We start from the raw sequence: 18562 nt of genomic DNA, 5'->3' as shown, positions 1-18562 counted from the left end.
AGTAGCACAGAAATGGACACTTTGGCACCACATGGCCATATTGAACCTACCTTTGAGATAGTATTTTTATTTATAGAAGTTTGTCTATGGAAAATAATAAAGAATGTGGAATAAGATTCAGTTACACAGTTCACTACTGTGTGTTAGTAGTGGCACATAGTTGGACACAATCTAATGATTGAACAATTAAGGTGGTAAAATTTCAGTGTTTTACTTTTACTGCTTTTATGTGAAATATATCATCTCAATATAATTTAAACAGAAAAACCTCAGCGGAGCTCCTAATAAATATAACTAAATATTATTTACTTTGTGTTTCTTTCTTTTTTTTTTTTTTGGTACGGGGATTGAACTCAGGACCTTGCACTTTCCAGGCAGGCGCTATGCCACTGAGCCAAATTCCGGCCCAGTGTTTCAATTTTCTGATTGGTAAATTGTGACTAGTAGTAGTATCTGTTCATAGAGGTGCTGGGCTAATTTGGTATATGAGAGACACTTAAAAAATGCCTGGCGTATAATAAATGCAAAATGATGTGTGCCATTATTTCCATTAATTCACAAAATGCTCCTGAAAAATGAGATAACATTGAAAAGTCATAGTTCATTGTATAAACATTGTAGATATAGATAAGTGGCCAATTGGAAGATGAAAACTGCCGGAGTCTGAGAAACTGGACAGACTAAAGCAGAGCTAGCAATGCTTTTTCACCTTGGTTTATTTTAATAGGTTGAGCTGTTTGTGGTAAAACATATAACTTACTGTTAACTTTGTGAGATCTGAAATGTTTAGTTATCAAGCCGGATTCCTTACTAGACCAAATCTTTTGTCTTTGAAATGTTGCAATATCTTGATGTTTAAAGGAATATTTGTTAAAATAGCTTGAGTTTTCATCTTGTATCTATCATCTTTCTTTAAAACTTTTCCCCTATAGTTTCAATTCTGCATGTATTAGGCTTCTAGAAATAAGTGTGTTAAACTGAAACAACTTGATGGCAGAAACTTCACAGGGCTTGTTTTCCAAAGAAAAATATTGTTTAGAGGAATAAACTAGACTTGCTAGGTTAAAAAGAAAAGAAAGAAACTGGCCAAGATTGAAAGTAAGTGACCAAAGGATTGCATTATTAAAGCAGTACTCTAAATTATCTGGAGGTTTTGTCCCTTCTGCAGTATAAGCTCTGTGCTGATCTGAAGCTGATTTTTTATTAAAATTCGGTTCTTGGTTGTTTTGAACAGGTTGGTTCAAAGCTCATCTCTTGTCACAAGCTGGCATTGGCTTGTGTTATTCCCTACTTTAGAGCCATGTTTCTCTCTGAAATGGCGGAAGCCAAGCAAACATTGATTGAGATTAGAGATTTTGATGGCAATGCAATAGAGGATCTGGTGAAATTTGTCTACTCTTCACGGCTCACATTGACTGTGGACAATGTCCAACCTCTCTTATACGCAGCCTGCATTCTGCAGGTTGAACTGGTGGCCAGAGCTTGCTGTGAGTACATGAAGCTGCATTTCCATCCCTCCAACTGCCTAGCAGTGAGGGCCTTTGCAGAAAGCCACAACCGGATAGACCTCATGGACATGGCCGACCAGTATGCCTGTGAACACTTCACCGAGGTTGTGGAGTGTGAGGACTTCGTGAGTGTGTCACCCCAGCACCTGCACAAGCTCCTGTCCTCCAGTGATCTGCACATTGAGAATGAAAAGCAGGTCTACAGTGCTGCCATCAAGTGGCTTCTTGCCAACCCCCAGCATCATTCCAAGTGGCTGGACGAAACCCTGGCACAGGTAGGGCTGCAGGGAGATGGTACATGGATGTGAAAGGACACGAAAGCAACTCAGCATGTTTCATTTATTACAGAAAGTGCACTTTATTTGATGGAGAGAAACGGTTGATGTGTATGATGATGAAAACAGCTGTAACTCTCTTCCCTGTTCTTTTCCTATACTGTTGAAAGATAGTCTGCATATGTCACATTTTTAACCTGAAGGTTTAAAATATTTCCTTGAGATTGTAGTAATGAATATTGTATTTATGGTAATAAAATTAATCTAAAGTAATATAATTTATAACTTTCATAATGAAATTTCTAAAGTATAGGGGCCAGGGATTTAGCTCAGTGGTTCCTTTGCTTGCCTTGCAAGCACAAGGACTCGAGTTCGATCCCTGGTACCAAAAAAAAAAAAAAAGAAATTTCTAAAGTTTAATGAATTACCTTGCTCATGAAAATATAGTTATAATGGATATAGACTTATTCTGGAAAGAACCATAAGACATCAGGCATCACTTTCTGAGTTTGTTATTCCCTAACCAGTTTGGCTTTAACCTTGAATGTATTTATTATTATTATTTTTAATTGTTAGTGATTTACTTGGACAAGGAGCTGACAAATAGGCCCTTTAGGGTCTGTGTCTTGTTTTTTCCTTTATTTTCTTTCCCCCTACTTCCCCTCTCTACTCCCCGTCCCTTCCCTCCTTTTCCCTCCCTCATGTCATTTATTTTGAGGAAATTATACTACTTAAAAGATGATTAATCCTATTTACTTATTTTTTAAAAATTAAGTACTTTGTTAAAACTTGGAACTTGATAGTTATGCCAGTTTTTAATAATTTCTCAAAGCATTATAAAAATGTTTTAATTCAGAACAAATTTGTTTATAATTAATTACTAGTGGTCTCATTTTAGATATTTATAGGTAGAGAAGTAACCCTTTTCAAAGTATGATTATAATTAGACTGATATTTTGTAAGTGCATATACCAGTATTTTTGTTTTGTTTTTGCAGTGAGTGCTGGGCATGGAATCCAGGGCTTGCACATGCTAGGCACATGCTCTGCCACTGAGTTACACCCCCACCCTAGATTACTTTTTTTTTTTCTTTTTCTCTTTTTTTTTCCTTTGGTACCAGGGATCGAACTCAGGACCTTGCACTTGTGAGGCAGGCAGCAGCACCACTGAACTAAATCCCTGGCCCCCTAGATGACTTTTTAAAAGAACGTACTGCTGTGATAATGAAGAGCAAACTATTCCATTACTATTTATATTTGACATTGCTACTATTCATGATCTTAGGTTCGTCTGCCATTATTGCCAGTTGATTTTCTTATGGGTGTAGTGGCAAAAGAACAAATTGTCAAGCAAAATCTGAAATGTAGAGATTTATTGGATGAAGCAAGAAATTACCACCTTCATCTGAGTAACAGAGCCGTACCTGACTTTGAGTACTCCATCCGGACTACCCCAAGGAAGCACACTGCTGGTAATGACTCAACTTTTATCAGTTCTCCTGGAAGGATCTTTGATGTATTTCAGGGTCGTTTATTTATGTCTAAACTTAGTTGTAAGATAATTTGTATCTGATTAAAAAACAATTGGCAAATTTATATGTTCATAATTCTTACTATATATGATGTAGATAGTTTTACCAGTAAACCAATTTTTGAAAAGCCTTAACAGATAAGTCCTATGCTGTCTAAAGAGCCTGCTGATATCTGTCCTCCTTAGAGCTCTTCCTTGAGTCTTCTAGGTAGAATTAACTCCTTTGCTAGTGCCTTTGGAGCACTTTGTTTGAATCTGAGTTCTTCAAAGACAGGTAAGTGTCTTACATAGGTTCATATCCTTAGTGCTAGAGTGGAGCTTGACACATATTACATGTTTAAATGTTTGATTTTTCATTTTACCAAATCAAAAAAAGGCACTAAACATATCTACAGTTTCTATAATGGGCCATATCAGACTCTTAGAATCTAAGGTCTAGCATTTTAGGAGACATGGAGCCATAATTTTTAAATTTTGGCTAATTTGCCAAATTTTTAGATTTTCTACTTTCTCAGGAGAATGGTTCATGTTTATTTACATTTTTTGTATTTATACAGAAAAACACATTTGAGGCATGAAATGATGATGTAAGTCTTACAGTTCAGGAAGGGGAACTTGGAGTAGAGACGTTCTCTGATTGCTGCTCCTTCATAGAGTTATTTCATAATGAGATCTGTGATAGCAAGGGAAGAATAAAAAGGGCAAATGAGATTTTCTCTGGGTAGTATAAGGAAAAGCTGAAGATAAAATTCTTCAAATCCAGTTTGTTTTAGTGTTGGGGATTGAGCCTATGGCTTCATAAAAGTGAGGTAAGCACTCTCGAAATTCATATTTGAATCCAGCACCTTAGTAACCTAAATTGTATGCGAGAATATGCTAGATACATATATAATCTCACGTGATTACAAGAACTTTATGTAGTAGATTAAAGAAGGACTTGACCTTCATTAGGAGATAGAAGATATCACTCCACTTTATGGATAAGAAGTTTGAGAATTAAGAGAAGTTAAAAATATGCTGAAACTACACAGAGAAATAGCAGGGAAAGGATTTGCATCCCGATATTTTTACTCATGTTTTATTTTGTTTTTTTTTTTCTTTTATGCTGTGTTCCTAAGAGACTGGTGGCTAAAATACTGTGCTAGTTTCCACTTAAAATATAATCAAAAATGAGGTTACGTTTTAGGATTATAATTCCACCAGTGCCATTAAATATCTGTAATTCAAGACAAATTTCTTAATTTCTCACGGCCTCAATTTGTTTATAAACAATTTGACTACATTATCTTTAAAATCTCTTCTAACTTTAAATTGCTCTTGAAACAGTTAATTTTGTACAAACCTGAGCTCTTTGTCTCCCTGTATTGAAGAAGAAAACCACAGACAAAAAGGAAGTTAGAATGTTTATTGGAAATAAGAAGACTAAAGCTCCTGCTGGATGCCCACCATCAGGGGATCCGGAAGCGGAATTGCCAACGTGTCCTCCTTGTTTTGGCCTTGTATACAAAAGCAGAGTTGTTTTAAACAGGTGGCTTTGTGGGTTTAAGGTCTAAAGGAAATCATTTAGCTAGTTCAAAGAAAGCCAAGTTCAAAGGAAAGGAAACCCTCTACTCTGCATTTCTAAGTTTTTCCAAGTCCAGCTGAGAGGTTAGGGAGGAGCTGTCAACTCACTTAGTATATCTTCTTCTTGGGAGGAAAATCCTTGTCTCTTCTCTTATTTTAACTCTTACCCTTGTGTTTACCCTTGCATTTTTAAGCTCGACTAGTTGTATGTTTTGAATTAGCTGTTAACTCAGCATGTGTACTATTTTCTTTGTATTTAACTGACTATTTTAGGCCCATTCCAGGACACTCTGACTTAAAATATTGAATTAGTTAAAAAAGATTGTACAAGTACAGTCGTTCATTTGTGCAATTATTCAGCAAACATTAAACTTTTGGGTGAGGCACTAGAAATGCAAACACAAATAGAATACAGCCACTCCTATTTTGGGAAACCTTGCAGTCTTGTCTAAGGAAACAGCCATTTGAATAAAGTATTATAGGTGCTTTGATGCACTGTAATCAAAGTATTATATAGAGGAGTACATGAAGAAAAGAGTGGTTGTTTTTACCTTGGAAGGGTCAGAAAAGGTTTTACAGAGAAAGTTAGCTTCAGTGTTAATTTTGAATATTAAATAGTTGTTCCTGCAGAAGATTGAGTCTGGACCCATGTGTCTCACCACACACTAATCTAAAATCAAAATGGATCAAAGAACCAAATACTAAAATAGAAACGCTTAGCATGCTGAAAGATAAAATAAGTAAAATTCTTGAAGGTGTAGGCAAGGACTTTCTGAACAGAACCCTGGTTATATAGGAAATAGTACCAAGAATCAACAAATGGAATCCTACCAAATTAAAAAGCTTCTGTGCAGGAAATGAAACAACCAACAGAATGAAAAGACAACCTACAGAATGAGAAAATAATTTTGCCCACTATTCCCCAGACAGAAGACTAATATCTAGAATATACATAACTCAAGACAACTAGAGCCCCTAAATTAAAATACCCAGTCAAAAAATGAGCAAGTGAAATGAAAAGACACTTTACAAAAGAAGTACAAATATCCAATAAATACATGAAGAAGTGCTCAGCGTCACTGGCCTTTGCAGAAATGGGAATTAAAATAACATTGAGAATCTATCTTATTCCAGAAAGAATGGCTGTTACCAAGAAATCAGATAATAAATGCTGGAGAGGCTACAGGAAAAAAAGAAACCTTATTGTTGGTGGGAATGTGAGCTAGTACAACCACCATGGAAATCAGTGTGGAGATTCCTCAAAAACCTAAAACTAGAAATTCCATTTGACTCCACTATTCTCCTTCTACATACCTTCCCAAAGGAGTTAAAGACATCATATTACAGTGATACAGCATACTCATGTTTATAGCAGCCCAATTCATAATAGCTAAATCTTGGAAGCTGCTCAGTGCCCATCAACAGATAAATAGATAAAGAAAATTTGTTATTTACACACCATGGAGTATTACTTTGCCATAAAGAAGGATAAACTTGAGTCATTTGTAGGAAAATGGATACATCTTGAGACCATAATGTTAAGTGAAGTAAGCAAGACTCATAAGCTTAAGTATCACATAGGTCTCTCTTATATGAAAAAACCAAATTCTAAATAACAAAATAAAAGATAATAGTACATAAGGAGATAGATCTTTCTCAAAGGGGAAGGGGACAAGAGATGAAGAGAGAGGGGGAAGGAGAGGTGAAAAAAGGAATTAAGTTGTGTTATTGGGGGGGTTGAGGTTTTTTTTGGTACCGGAGATCGAACTCAGGTCCTTGCGCTTGGATGGCAGGCACTGGAACCACTGAGCTAAATCCCCAGCCGTAGGGTTGGGTTTTTTTTTGAGAAGGGTCTCACTATATAGTTCAGACTGGCCTTGAACTTACAAAGCCCAGGCTGGATGTGAACTTGCAGCCATCCTCCTGCCTCTGCCTCCTGAGTGCTGGGATTACAGGCAGGCACCACCACACCTGGCTTAAGATGTATTATAGTATTTAGTTTAGTTATTATGAGTTAGGTAGTGAGAGGGGCCTACAATAGGGTCAAGAAAAATAGCCCAGCCAGGTTAAGAGTTTCTCAGGAAGCTAAGCCAAGCTTAGGGTTGCAAAGGGAAACATAGCAAAGGATGAAAGGCTGCGATAAGAATAGAGGAAAGGACTCTTCCACAGTAAGAAGACTCTTCCAGGGCTTGCTAACAGCTTTACCGCTCCTCCTTACCTCTGAACCTGGACTCCAGAACACCTTAGAATGCAGGGTAATGGGTTTCTCTTCCCAGTCTTTGGAACTCATTTCCTTTAAACGAGCTTCCTGTGCTCTGCCTGTTTGTAGAAGGCCTAGTTGGAGAATATATGTTAGATGTCTTCCCCTCTGGGTGGGGATCCACCAAGTACTTTTCTTCTTATTTCTAATAAACACTCTCCTAAACTTCTTTTGTCCTCAAATTTATTCTTCGATTTTGGGAGACAAAGAACTTGGGTTCATACAAAATGAACTGTGTCATTCAGTACATGTACCAACTCCATACAAAGAATGTAAGCATGTACTGCAAACGTGCTAATAAGGATTTAAAAATTAATGCTAAAAAAAAAAACCTTCCTTCATCCCATATTCTTTCTGTGTGCCATCCTGTGCTGTAGAAATTTTCTGTATTTTCTAGACTTCCGTAAAGCAGAAAAAAAAAAGTAGGTGTCCTCTTGGACTTGTCAGGGAAAAATGTTCAGTTCATTTCGTGTTTATGGAATGCCTAGTGCACGCCAGGCACCGTACTAGACCATGTTAGAGCATAGACACTCAGTACACAGTCTTAACCAAACAAACTCTGGTGACAGTGATCAGCATAATAGAATATCCCAGTACTGTGTCACGGTGAATGATGGTCACCAGAAGCGGAAGCGCTGTAGGAGCTCCAGGCTGAGTGCTATGTGCACACTGCAGGACCATGGAGAGCAGAGGCGGAGCTGAGGTCACAGCCGAAGGCTTCCATGAGCTGTGGTCTCACCCTGAAGGGCAGTGGAGGCTTCTCCAAGTGTGAGCGTGAGCCAGTGGGCTCTTGAGCCAGCAGCATCAGCGCTCACGCTTGGCCCCGCCCCAAAGCTGCTAAATCAGACTCTGGGAACGAGGCCCAGCTATCTGTGTTTTATGTCCTTCAGATGATTCTAAAAGTTTCAGATAAAAAGTTGGTTTTTCTTTAAACTGTGGTAAAAATGTATACCACAAAAGTTATCATTGTGACCATTTTAAAGTGTACAATTCAGTGACATTCCCCAATATTTTTAATGAATGGAAAGCTGTTGAGAGAGAGCCTTTACTTATATTATTCTGTTGACAGTTGGAGAACAGTGGCTTCTGAATGGAGAGGACAGGGTTTGCAGTGCTCTGCTTGGGTGACAGCTTAGGACTGGGATTGGTGGTGGTGGTGGGGAACAGGGGTAGCACCCTGAAGGGAAAGGAGAGCCTGGGGAGGCAGAGTGGGTAGCAGAGGCATCTTGACTCAGCTGCCTGTGGGACATCAAGCAGAAACATAGCTTAGAAATAGAAATACAGATTGGAAGATAGTGTTGTGTAGATGGGATTGAAAACAAAGGGATAACCTTTACCTGTGGTGTTAGTGTAATACATTATGTGTGAAATGGGCCAAGGATGGAACACAGAAAACAGAAGAAATGTTTGCAGCCAAAAGAAGACTTTGATGTTATAGATATCAAGAAAGTGAGGAATTTCTAAAAATACAGTTTGATCAACATCTCAAATGTTACATTTGGGTTCAATGAGAAAGAAAGCTGAGTGTATTGCTAATCCACCTCTAATTCCAGCACTTGGGAGACTGAGGCAGGAGGATTGATGCAGATTTTGAGGCCTTACGTGGCTACATAATTAGACCTTGTGTCAGAAAACCAAACAACAAAAATAAATTAACCAAGGCATAATGACACAGGCCAATAATCCCAGGACTCTGGAGGCCTAGGTGGGAGGACCCAGTGCTGGCAAGTTAGCACCTCAGTAGACCCTGTCTCAAAATAAAAAGGCCTGGGGATATAGTTCACTGTGAAGGCATGTGTTCAGTTCCCAGTACTGGAAAATGTAAAATAAATGGTGTTGATTAAAAGGTTTTGTTATGACCTAAGCACGAGCAGTTTTACAGAGTGAGTGAGGTTATAAATCTTACTATAATGGGATGTCAGCAAGCCGAGAAAGCTGATAGAGCCTATGAGGGGGTTAGCTTAGATTTTCAGTAATGCCACATCAAATACCTGGTAGCTTATCTTTTTTGTACTATTACTCAAAATTCTGACTCCCTAAATATTTTCCACACTAATTTTAAAAGATTGGAAGCTGTCATGTTGATTTGGATCTTGTGCCTTTCTCTCTAGGTGTACTGTTCTGTGTAGGGGGGCGAGGTGGATCTGGGGACCCTTTTCGTAGTATTGAATGCTATTCCATCAACAAAAACAGCTGGTTCTTTGGACCAGAAATGAACAGCCGGAGACGACATGTGGGTGTAATCTCTGTGGAAGGTGGGTCTACTGTTGCCTAAAATCATGTTATGTGATCATGGTGTTCTTTTTAAATATTTGAACTTTAAGAATTTCTTCTAAGAAAACTGACAAATTGTAAAATACTTTTTAGTCTATCAGTAAAATATTTGAGTAGTGATTATGAAAGCTTAATATCGGCCAGGGATTTAGCTCAGTGGTTCCTCCACCTGCCTCTCAAGCCCAAGGTCCCAAGTTTGATCCCCGGTACCAAAAAAAAAAGCTTAACATTGGTTTTCATTTGACTGATGGAGTGACGTTGATCATACTTTTGAACAGAATGGCAGTTGTTGAAGATTAATTTATTATGGCATCCTAGTTATGTGTTTATGTATAAATAACATCAGTGTTGGTTGGAATCAAGCTAAAATGCTTGTCCATTTGCAGGTAAAGTGTATGCAGTGGGGGGACACGACGGCAATGAGCACTTGGGCAGCATGGAGATGTTTGATCCTCTCACCAATAAATGGATGATGAAGGCCTCGATGAACACAAAGAGGTAGATCCGCACAGACTCTTCTTCTGAACTGATGCTAGAAAATAAAGCTGCATAAAATCAAAAGCTCTTGTTCTGAAATTGTTTTCTAATTTTAGAAACTTTACCTTCTCCAGCATTTGTTAAAGTACCCAAAGTAAAGGTTTGCTACAACTTTTTATATTTTTTAGGAATGGAATCACATAATGGTCATTACTTTTAGTTGCACTTAAGCATTGCTGTTTTAGAAACTTGTTGTTTAAGAGAGTTCTACATTTTTAAAATGTTTCACCAAAATAGTTGAGTTCCTAGGTCCCAGTGTTTTCCAACGGGGGATGATTTTGTCCTCTGTGGAATACTGAGTGGGATCTGGAGACATCTTTGATTGTCATAGCTTGAGGGTACACAGGCTGTAGCTGGCATCTAGCAGCAGGGACAGAGGTAAAGATGCTGCTGAGGATGCCACAGTGCACAGGACGGCCCCTACTGCAAAGACTTTGCTGGCCCTGACCCCTGTCACTGTGCCATGGTAGAGGGTGCACCACATATGCCCTTCACCCAGATTCCTGTGATGGTGACCTCTCCCACAGCCATTGTATACAATTGAAGTTAGCATTAGAGTTACAGTGATGCTAATTAATCTGTAGACAGTTTCAAGCTCTGCCAGCTTTCCCACACCTTCCTCTGCTTCTGAGTGCTTTTTTTTGTCTAATCATATTACCTGATAACTTAATACAGTGTGAATTAATTGAAGAAGCTGTAGGTGTTTGTTTCTGGTCTTAGTGGAATGTCTTTAGTGTTTCTCTGTTAAATAAGATACTAACTTTAGGACTAAGGCACATACATTTTATCATGTTATGAAAACATCCCTTAATTTCTGTTTTCTTTAATTACTTGAACATGAACATTAATATATCAAATTCTCATCTACAGTAAATTGAAATAGTTTTGGTAAATAGATCAACCTAAAGGGGAGAAGATTTTTAGTTATGTGATTTAGCACTCTAACCTGTCCAATATTTTTACTAATGACTAGAATATCAAATTTAAAGGTGACAGGATAACTAATAACATGAACCAAGTCGGGATTCAGAAAACAGACTCTGCTGGGGGCATACCTCAGAAGTAGAGGGCTTGCCTAGGATACCATAAAACAGCAATGAAAAAGTAGGCCAAATGTACTGTAGGCAAACCTAAGAAACATCAAAATTAGAGTAATATGCTAAAACCTACTGTAGATTTTTTTTTTTTGGTACCGGGGTTCAAACTTGGGTCCTTGCACTTGCGCAGCAGGCGGCAAAACCATTGAGCTAAATCCCCGGCCCTGTAGATTTTTTTTTTAAATCAAGTATACCAGTATAGCATGATGAGAAATCAGATTTGTCATTATGTTTCACATGGAGAAAAGCACCTGAGCTTTTAGAACAAGGGAGATTGTAGTCATGATGTTCTTCCAGCTGGTCTCTCTGCCTCTGCATCTGTAGACTCATGTGGGATGGGTGACATGAGTTGGGATGTGGGAATAAAAGATTAGACTCTATACATTTTAGCAAATTTGTTTTGGGTGGATATTTTATCATTCACCTAATATGTTAAAACAGTAATACATGTTTGTAAGTTGAAAATAAGGTATATGGGGAATGCACAAACATTGATAGATACATGCTCTAGAGTGGTGACATGCAGTGCATGGAAGTAAGGAAGGCCAGGTTAGCAAGACACCTGAAAACCACGTCTCATACAGATAGCTGAAGGGTTTGGATCCAGAGATGAGAGGATGTGAAGGAGAAACTGGGCATTTTAAGGGGTATACATTGTTTTAGTGGGAAGGAATAAATGTTTGTTTCTAATTTACTGTAACAAACAGCAATGGAATATACTGTAATTCCACCCACTGATTGGAATTGTATGTTAGAAACCTCTCATATGCATTTTCTTCTAAATGAGAGATTAAATTACCTGTTGCTTTCCCTTTTCAAATTTAGAGATTTGAAAGGCTGAGTATAATAATTGATGTCACTGGATAGACTATCAACTGCAGTTCTGTTAAAAGAAACAAGCCAAAACTAACAAACCTTAAGCTCCTGCATTGTGGCTTGCATGGTTTGCAAATTTAAGCAGCATTCTATAGGAGTTAAAAATGATTTGTCATCAAACTAAGAAGTTTTTAGGGCTGGCATGTAGCTCAGTGGTGGGATGCCCTCAGTTTGATCCTCACTGATTAAATATCCCCACAACAGAAAGCAATTTTTAACAGTACTACAAGAGAGTACCTTGCCTGCCAGTTTTCTGTTCTTAAGTAACAAAGTTGTTTTTTCACTAGATGTTGTTCATGTATGAAAGATTACATACAAATTAAAAGAGAGCTCTGCTAAAAATATTTTTTGCCTTTTTTCTTCTCATGTGAAAGACTCCTGGAGAAAAAAGCTAGTCCTAAAAAATACTGTTGTCTCTCACTATCTACAAATAACATTTTAAGACTTTAACAAGGCTTGCTTTATACTACATGGTAACTACAAAGAGTTTAAATTTTAATGCGTATATTAAAATGAGGTGGGGAAGGGTCGGGGATTTAGCTCAGTGGTGCCGCCACCTGCCTCGCAAGCACAAGGTCCCGAGTTTGATCCCCAGTACCAAAAAAAAATTTAAATAAATAAATTTTTTAAATGAGGGGGGGCTCCCAGAGTACATTTTTAATCCTTACACCCTTACCTTTTTATTATACTGTTTGGTTGGATTTTTAGTCAATGATTGAGTGAAACTTCTCTAGAAAAGTAGCAATTGAATTTCTTTTTATTTTATTTATTTATTTATTTTAGTTCTTTTATTGGTACATTTTAGGTATACAGTTCGTTTACATTTATCATTGGGTGCTTGTACCTGTACATGATATATCTTGGTTCTTATTTTTTTACCCATTACCTGTGTGCCCTTCACCCCCTCTGCCCTTCCCTATTTACATAGATTTCATTTCCATTTTTTTTTCTTTTCTCATAGTTTTTCCTTTCCCTCTTTTCCTTTCCCCTTCCCCTCCCTTCACTCTTTGGTCTTTGGATCTTTTTTCCTATTTAAAATTATCAATTATTCGTTTTAATCATTTTAATTCTTATTTACACTTTCAGTTTCTCACACTAGAGAAACTATTTGGTATTTACACATGTGTGTCGTATTTATTTCACTTAAGAATATGGCCTCGATATGCATCCACTTAGCTATAAATGACTAGTTTTTTGTTCTTTAAGGCTGAGTAGTACTCCATTTTATAAAAAAAAACACATTTTTTTTATCCAGTTTCCAGGTGATGGGCATTTGGGCTGCTTCCAAGTTTTAGCTATTATAAACTGTGGCGCTATGAACATGGGTGCACGTATATCACTGTGGTATGATTCTTCTAATTCTTTTGGGAAGATACCCAGCAGGGGAATACCTAGGTCAAATGGGACCTGTAGTCCTAGTTCTTTGAGGTATCTCCATACTGACTTCCACAGTGGTTGCACCAGTCTGCACTCCCACCAACAATGGAGAAGGGTTCCTTTCTCCCCACAACCCCGCCAGCATTTGTTATTTGTTGATTTCTTGACAGCAGCCATTCTTTGTGGGGTGAGGTGGAATCTCAGTGTTGTTTTCATCTGCATCTCTCGAATGACCAGTGACGTTGAACATTTTTTCATATATTTGTTTGCTGCTTTTACTTCTTTGTCTGAGAAATGTCTGTTCATTTCAGATGGCAATTTTTGAATTGGGTCTTTGAATTTGGGGGGTCTGATTTTTTTTCAATTCTTTGTATATTCTAGATAGTAGTCCTTTGTCTGAGGTACAGCTGCTAAATATTTTTTTCCCATATTGTAGGTTGTCTGTTAGTTCTGGTGGTGGTTTCTTTTGCAGTGCAGAAGCTTTTTAATAAGATGAGATCCCAGTTGTTGATTCTTTCTGCTAGTTCCCGTGCTGCTGAGGTTTTGTTCACGAAGTCTTTTCCTATGCCAATGTCTTCAAGAGTTCTACCTAACTTATCTTCCAGCAAGTTTAGTGTTTCTAAAGATATTTATATCTTTAATCCACTTCGATCTTTGTTTAGTGCATGGTGATAGGTATGGGTCTAGTTTTAATCTTTGGCAGGTTGAAATCCTGTTTTTCCAACACCATTTATTAAATAGGCTACCTTTCCTCCAATGATGTTAGTTGGCTCCTTTGTCAAAGATGAGGTGGCTGACCATGTCTGGAGTTGTTTCTGCATCTTCTAATCTATTCCACTGATCCTCAGGTCTGTTCCTTTGCCAATATCACGCTGATTTTATCACAGTAGCTTTGGAGTATAGTTTCAAGATGGGGATTGTGATACCCCCAGCCATGTCTCTGTTGCTTAGAAGTGCTTTAGCTATTCTAGGTCTCTTCTGGTTCCAAATGAATTTTTGGATTGTTTTCTCTAGTTCTGTGAAGTATGTTGTTGGAATTTCAATTGGCATTGCATTGAATCTATATAGTAGTTTTGGAAGTATGGCCAATTTCACTATATTGGTTCTTCCTAACCAGGAGTAAGGGATGTCTTTCCATTTTCTTGTATCCTCTTCTATCTCTTTTTTCGGACTGCTCTGGTTTTCAGTGTAGAGGTCTTTTGCTTCCTTGGTTAGATTGATTCCTAGATATTTCATTTTTTTGGATGCTATTGTAAAAGGAATTGTTTCCCTAATTTCTCTCTCAGTGAGTCTGTTATTTTTGTACAAGAAGGCTATTGTTTTTTGAGTGTTGATCTTGTATCCTGCTACCCTACTGAATCTGTCAATTAAGTCTAGAAGTCTTCTGGCGGAGTTTTTTGGGTCTTCTATGTATAAAGTATCATATTGTCAGCAAATAATGACAGTTTAACTTCTTCTTTTCCTGTCTTTATTCCTTTTGTTTCTTTCTCTTTTCTAATTGCTGTGGCTAATGTTTCCAGAGCTATATTGAACAAGAGTGGTGATATTGGGCATCCTTGTCTTGTTCCTGATTTTAGCGTGAAAGTTTTCAGTTTTTGACCATTTAGTATGATGTTGGCTGTTGGTTTTTCATAGATAGCCTTAATCAGATGAAGATAAAGACCTTCTGTTCCAATTTTCTGTAGGATTTTTATCATGAATGGGTGCTGGATTTTGTCGAATGCTTTTTCTTCATCTATTGAGATGATCATATGGTTTTTGTCCTTGACTCTGTTAATATGGTGTATTACATTTATTGATTTACAAATGTTGAACCGTCCTTGCATCCCTGGGATAAATCTGACTTGGTCAGGGTGTATGATCTTCTTGATGACCCTCTGTATTCTGTTTGCCAGTATCTTGTTGAGGATTTTTGCATCTATGTTCATTAGGGAGATTGGCCTGTAGTTCTCTTTTTGGGTTGAGTCTTTCCCTGGTTTTGGAATCAAAGTAACACTTGCTTCCAGGAATGAATTTGGAAGTCTTGCTTCCCTTTCAATTTCCTTGATGAATTTAAAGAGTAATGGTGTTAGTTCTTCTTTAAATGTCTTGTAAAATTCAGCAGTGAAGCCATCCGGACCTGGGCTTTTCTTTGTTGGTAAATATTTTATTACATTTTTCAATTTAACTCATTGTAATTGGGGTGTTTAGAATTTCTATATCTTCTTCATTTAACTTTGGCAATTCGTATGTATCCAGGAATCTGCCCATTTCTTCTGTGTTTTCCATTTTATTGGAGTAGAGGTTCTTGAAGTAGGTATTGATGATCCTCTGGATTTCTGTTGGATCTGTTGTGACTTCCTCTTTTTCGTTCTTAATTGCATGTATTTGTGCCATTCCTTTCCTTTTTTTGATAAGATTGGCTAAAGGTTTATCGATTTTATTTATTCTTTCAAAAAACCAACTCTTTGCTTTATTGATTTTTTGTATAGTTCTCTTAGTCTTCATTGCATTGATTTCTGCCCTGATCTTTATAATTTCCTCTCTTTTATGAGCTTTGGATTCGTTATGCTTTTCTTTTTCTAGGAGCTTGAGGTTCAGCATTAGGTTATTTATCTTGAGTTTTCTCTGTTTTCCTAATATAGGCATTCACTGCTATGAATTTCCCATGTAGAACTGCTTTCATTGTGTCCCATAGATTCCTATATGTTGTACTGGCATTTTCATTTACTTGTAGAAACTAATTTCTTCTTTAATTACTTCTGTGACCGATTGGTTGTTCAAGAGGGTATTATTCAGTTTCCATGTGTTTGTTGCAGTTTTGCGGTTTCTTATGTTATTGATCTCCAATTTTATTGTGCTGTGGTCTGATAATATACAGGGGGTAACTTCAGTTCTTTTACATTTACTTAGACATGTCCTATGAGCTAGCATGTGGTCTATTCTACAGAATGACCCGAGTGCAGCCGAAAAGAATGTGTATTCCAATTTTGTGGGGTGGAACACTGTAAACATCTATGAAGTCCATTTGTTCAATAGCTTGGTTCTGTTCTAGAATTTCCTTGTTAACTTTTTGTCTAGATGATCTGTCTATTTGTGATAGTGGGGTATTGAGGACCCCACTACAATTGTGTTAGTGTTGATTTGGTTTTTCATGTCTATTAATATTTGTTTTGTATAGTTGGGGGCATTCGTATTGGGTGCATATATATTTAGGATTGTCATCTCTTCCAAGAGATGTTCCCTTCACAAGGATGTAGTGACCATCTTTGTCTCTTAATTAGTCTTTCTTTGAAATCTACTTTGTCTGCAAATAAGATTGCTACCCCTGTTTTCTTCTGGGTTCCTGTGGTGTGGAGAGCCATTTTCCATCCTTTTACTTTCAGTCTATGAGTTTCTTTTTGAGTTAGGTGTGTTTCTCCCCCCCCCCTTAAGTTTATTGGTACATTTTAGGTACAAAATACAGTTACAGTCATCATTGGGATCTTGTACCGTTACATGAGTATCTTGGTTCTTATTTTTTTTCCCCTTCCCCTGCCCTCCCTTCACCCCTCCACCCTTCCCTATTTGTAAAGTCTTTGTTTCCATTTTTTTCCATTTCTCAAATTTTTTTCCCTTTTTTCCTTTCCCCTAGCCCTCCCACTTCCCCTGCAGCTTTAGACCTTTTCTTCATGTTACACAATATCAATTATACATTTTTTAAAATTACAATATCAAGATCTAGGAGACATTACCACAGATTTTACAGAATTTAAAAGGATATAGAAAGCATATTTCAAAAATCTGTTTTGAAATAAATTTGACAACTTCTAAGAAGTATCTTAGAAGACAAATCAATGAGGCTAACTCTGGAGGAAATATAAAATTTGAATAGCACCTATTAAAGAAAGTATATTCCTAGCTTGAAAAACTACCTATATGACAACAGCAGGCTCATATACATTTTAACTGATAAATTATATCAAATAATTAAAGCAGAAAAAAGAAGGAACACTTCTCCCCTCATTTTAGGAACTCAACATTGTGCTAATCCTAAAACTGGATAAAGATAATAGAAGAAAAAAGTATGAACATAGATAGAAATTTGTTTAACAAAACAAACTCTTAGAAGTCAGATCTGGCAGGATGTAGAAAGTGGTTTTGTTATAGGGATGGCAGTGTTGGTTCAGCATTGGAAGATCCACCCCCAAATTCATCATTTTAACAGAGGAAAGGAAAAAGCCATATGATCCTGTCAGTAGTTGGAGAAAAAGTATTGGACTAAATTCTACAGCTGTTCCTGGTAAAAGCTATCAGGAGACTAGAAGTAGAACAGCACCTTCTCAACAGATTAAAGACATGTACTCTCTACTTCCAGCGAGAACACCTTATATGAATGGAGAACATACAACCGTTTCTCCTTAAAGTGGCGAACAAGAGCAAATATGCTTACTCTTTATCTGTCCATTAAGCTTTGAAAGCTAGGCCCCACCAAAATAGTCTGGCAATAAAATGACACAATTAGGATAGGATTGGCAGGGTAGAAGCAAAATCTTTATATGTAGATGAAATGATCATCTACAGAGAAAATACTAAGACATCTCTAGGAGCCCCTAGCACTTGTATTTGAATTTAGCAGGATTAGAAAACACAATGTATATATAAAAGTTCAGGTCTGTGTATACTTGCTATAAATGAAGAATTGGATATTGAAATTTAAAAGTTATGTAGGAGTACAAATGACCTAGAAAAGTTAAAAAAAAACAACAGTGTTGGAGGACGTTTAGTACCTAATTTTCAGACTTCTTCTAAAGCTACAGTAATCAAGGCAGTGTTGGTGTAAGGAGAGACACATAGATCATTGGAATAAAACAGAGAATCTAGAAATAGAACCACACATATATGCGTCCACTGAGTTTTGAAAGATTATGTAACATTAGCATTTTATAGAATATAAACTAAATTCAAGAGCTGAGGAAGAGATAGTGTTTTCAGCAAACAGCACTAGAAGACCTGGTATCCGTATATAAAAAATTAACCTCAACCCTTTAGTTTCATACATGAAAATAACTTGAAGGGATCTATGAACCTAAATAAGAAAGCCTAAAAGTATAAAACTTCAAGAAGAAATTATAAGGAAAAATGTTTATGAATTCAGGATAGGCAAGAACTACCTAGGATACAGAAAACATGATGTATAAAAGAAAAAAATTGATAAATGAGATTCCATCAAAATTTAGAACTTTAAATGACATCATTAAAATGAAAAGTAGTCCTTAAACAGACCATATTTACAATGCATATAAC

The 18562-nt window shown here is 37.1% G+C and overlaps 1 protein-coding gene across 10 annotated transcripts in view; it reads left to right on the top strand.

The window, feature by feature from the left end:
• The window catches only part of Klhl8 (kelch like family member 8), a 96917-nt gene that overhangs the window by 41981 nt on the left and 36374 nt on the right, over positions 1-18562 (top strand). For 9 of the 10 annotated variants that reach the window (XR_015440731.1, XR_015440729.1, XR_015440730.1 and 6 more), the window contains 4 exons: positions 1235-1783; positions 3068-3254; positions 9248-9391; positions 9797-9908. Coding sequence is in view for 7 of the 10 variants with exons in the window: in XM_021248797.2 (XP_021104456.1) it covers positions 1235-1783; positions 3068-3254; positions 9248-9391; positions 9797-9908 (992 nt within the window). In the remaining 3 variants the exon portion in view is untranslated. The remainder of the gene's footprint in view (positions 1-1234; positions 1784-3067; positions 3255-9247; positions 9392-9796; positions 9909-18562) is intronic. The other variant, XM_087185932.1, reaches the window with a different exon arrangement.

The sequence above is a fragment of the Heterocephalus glaber genome, unplaced genomic scaffold (genome assembly GCF_053883595.1).
Source record: "Heterocephalus glaber isolate CG9 unplaced genomic scaffold, H.glaber_assembly_v1.0 deba00001503, whole genome shotgun sequence".
Classification (NCBI taxonomy): Eukaryota; Metazoa; Chordata; class Mammalia; order Rodentia; family Bathyergidae; genus Heterocephalus; species Heterocephalus glaber.
The sequence above is the reverse complement of the archived record's forward strand: the minus strand, read 5'-3'. Positions and strand labels throughout refer to the sequence as shown.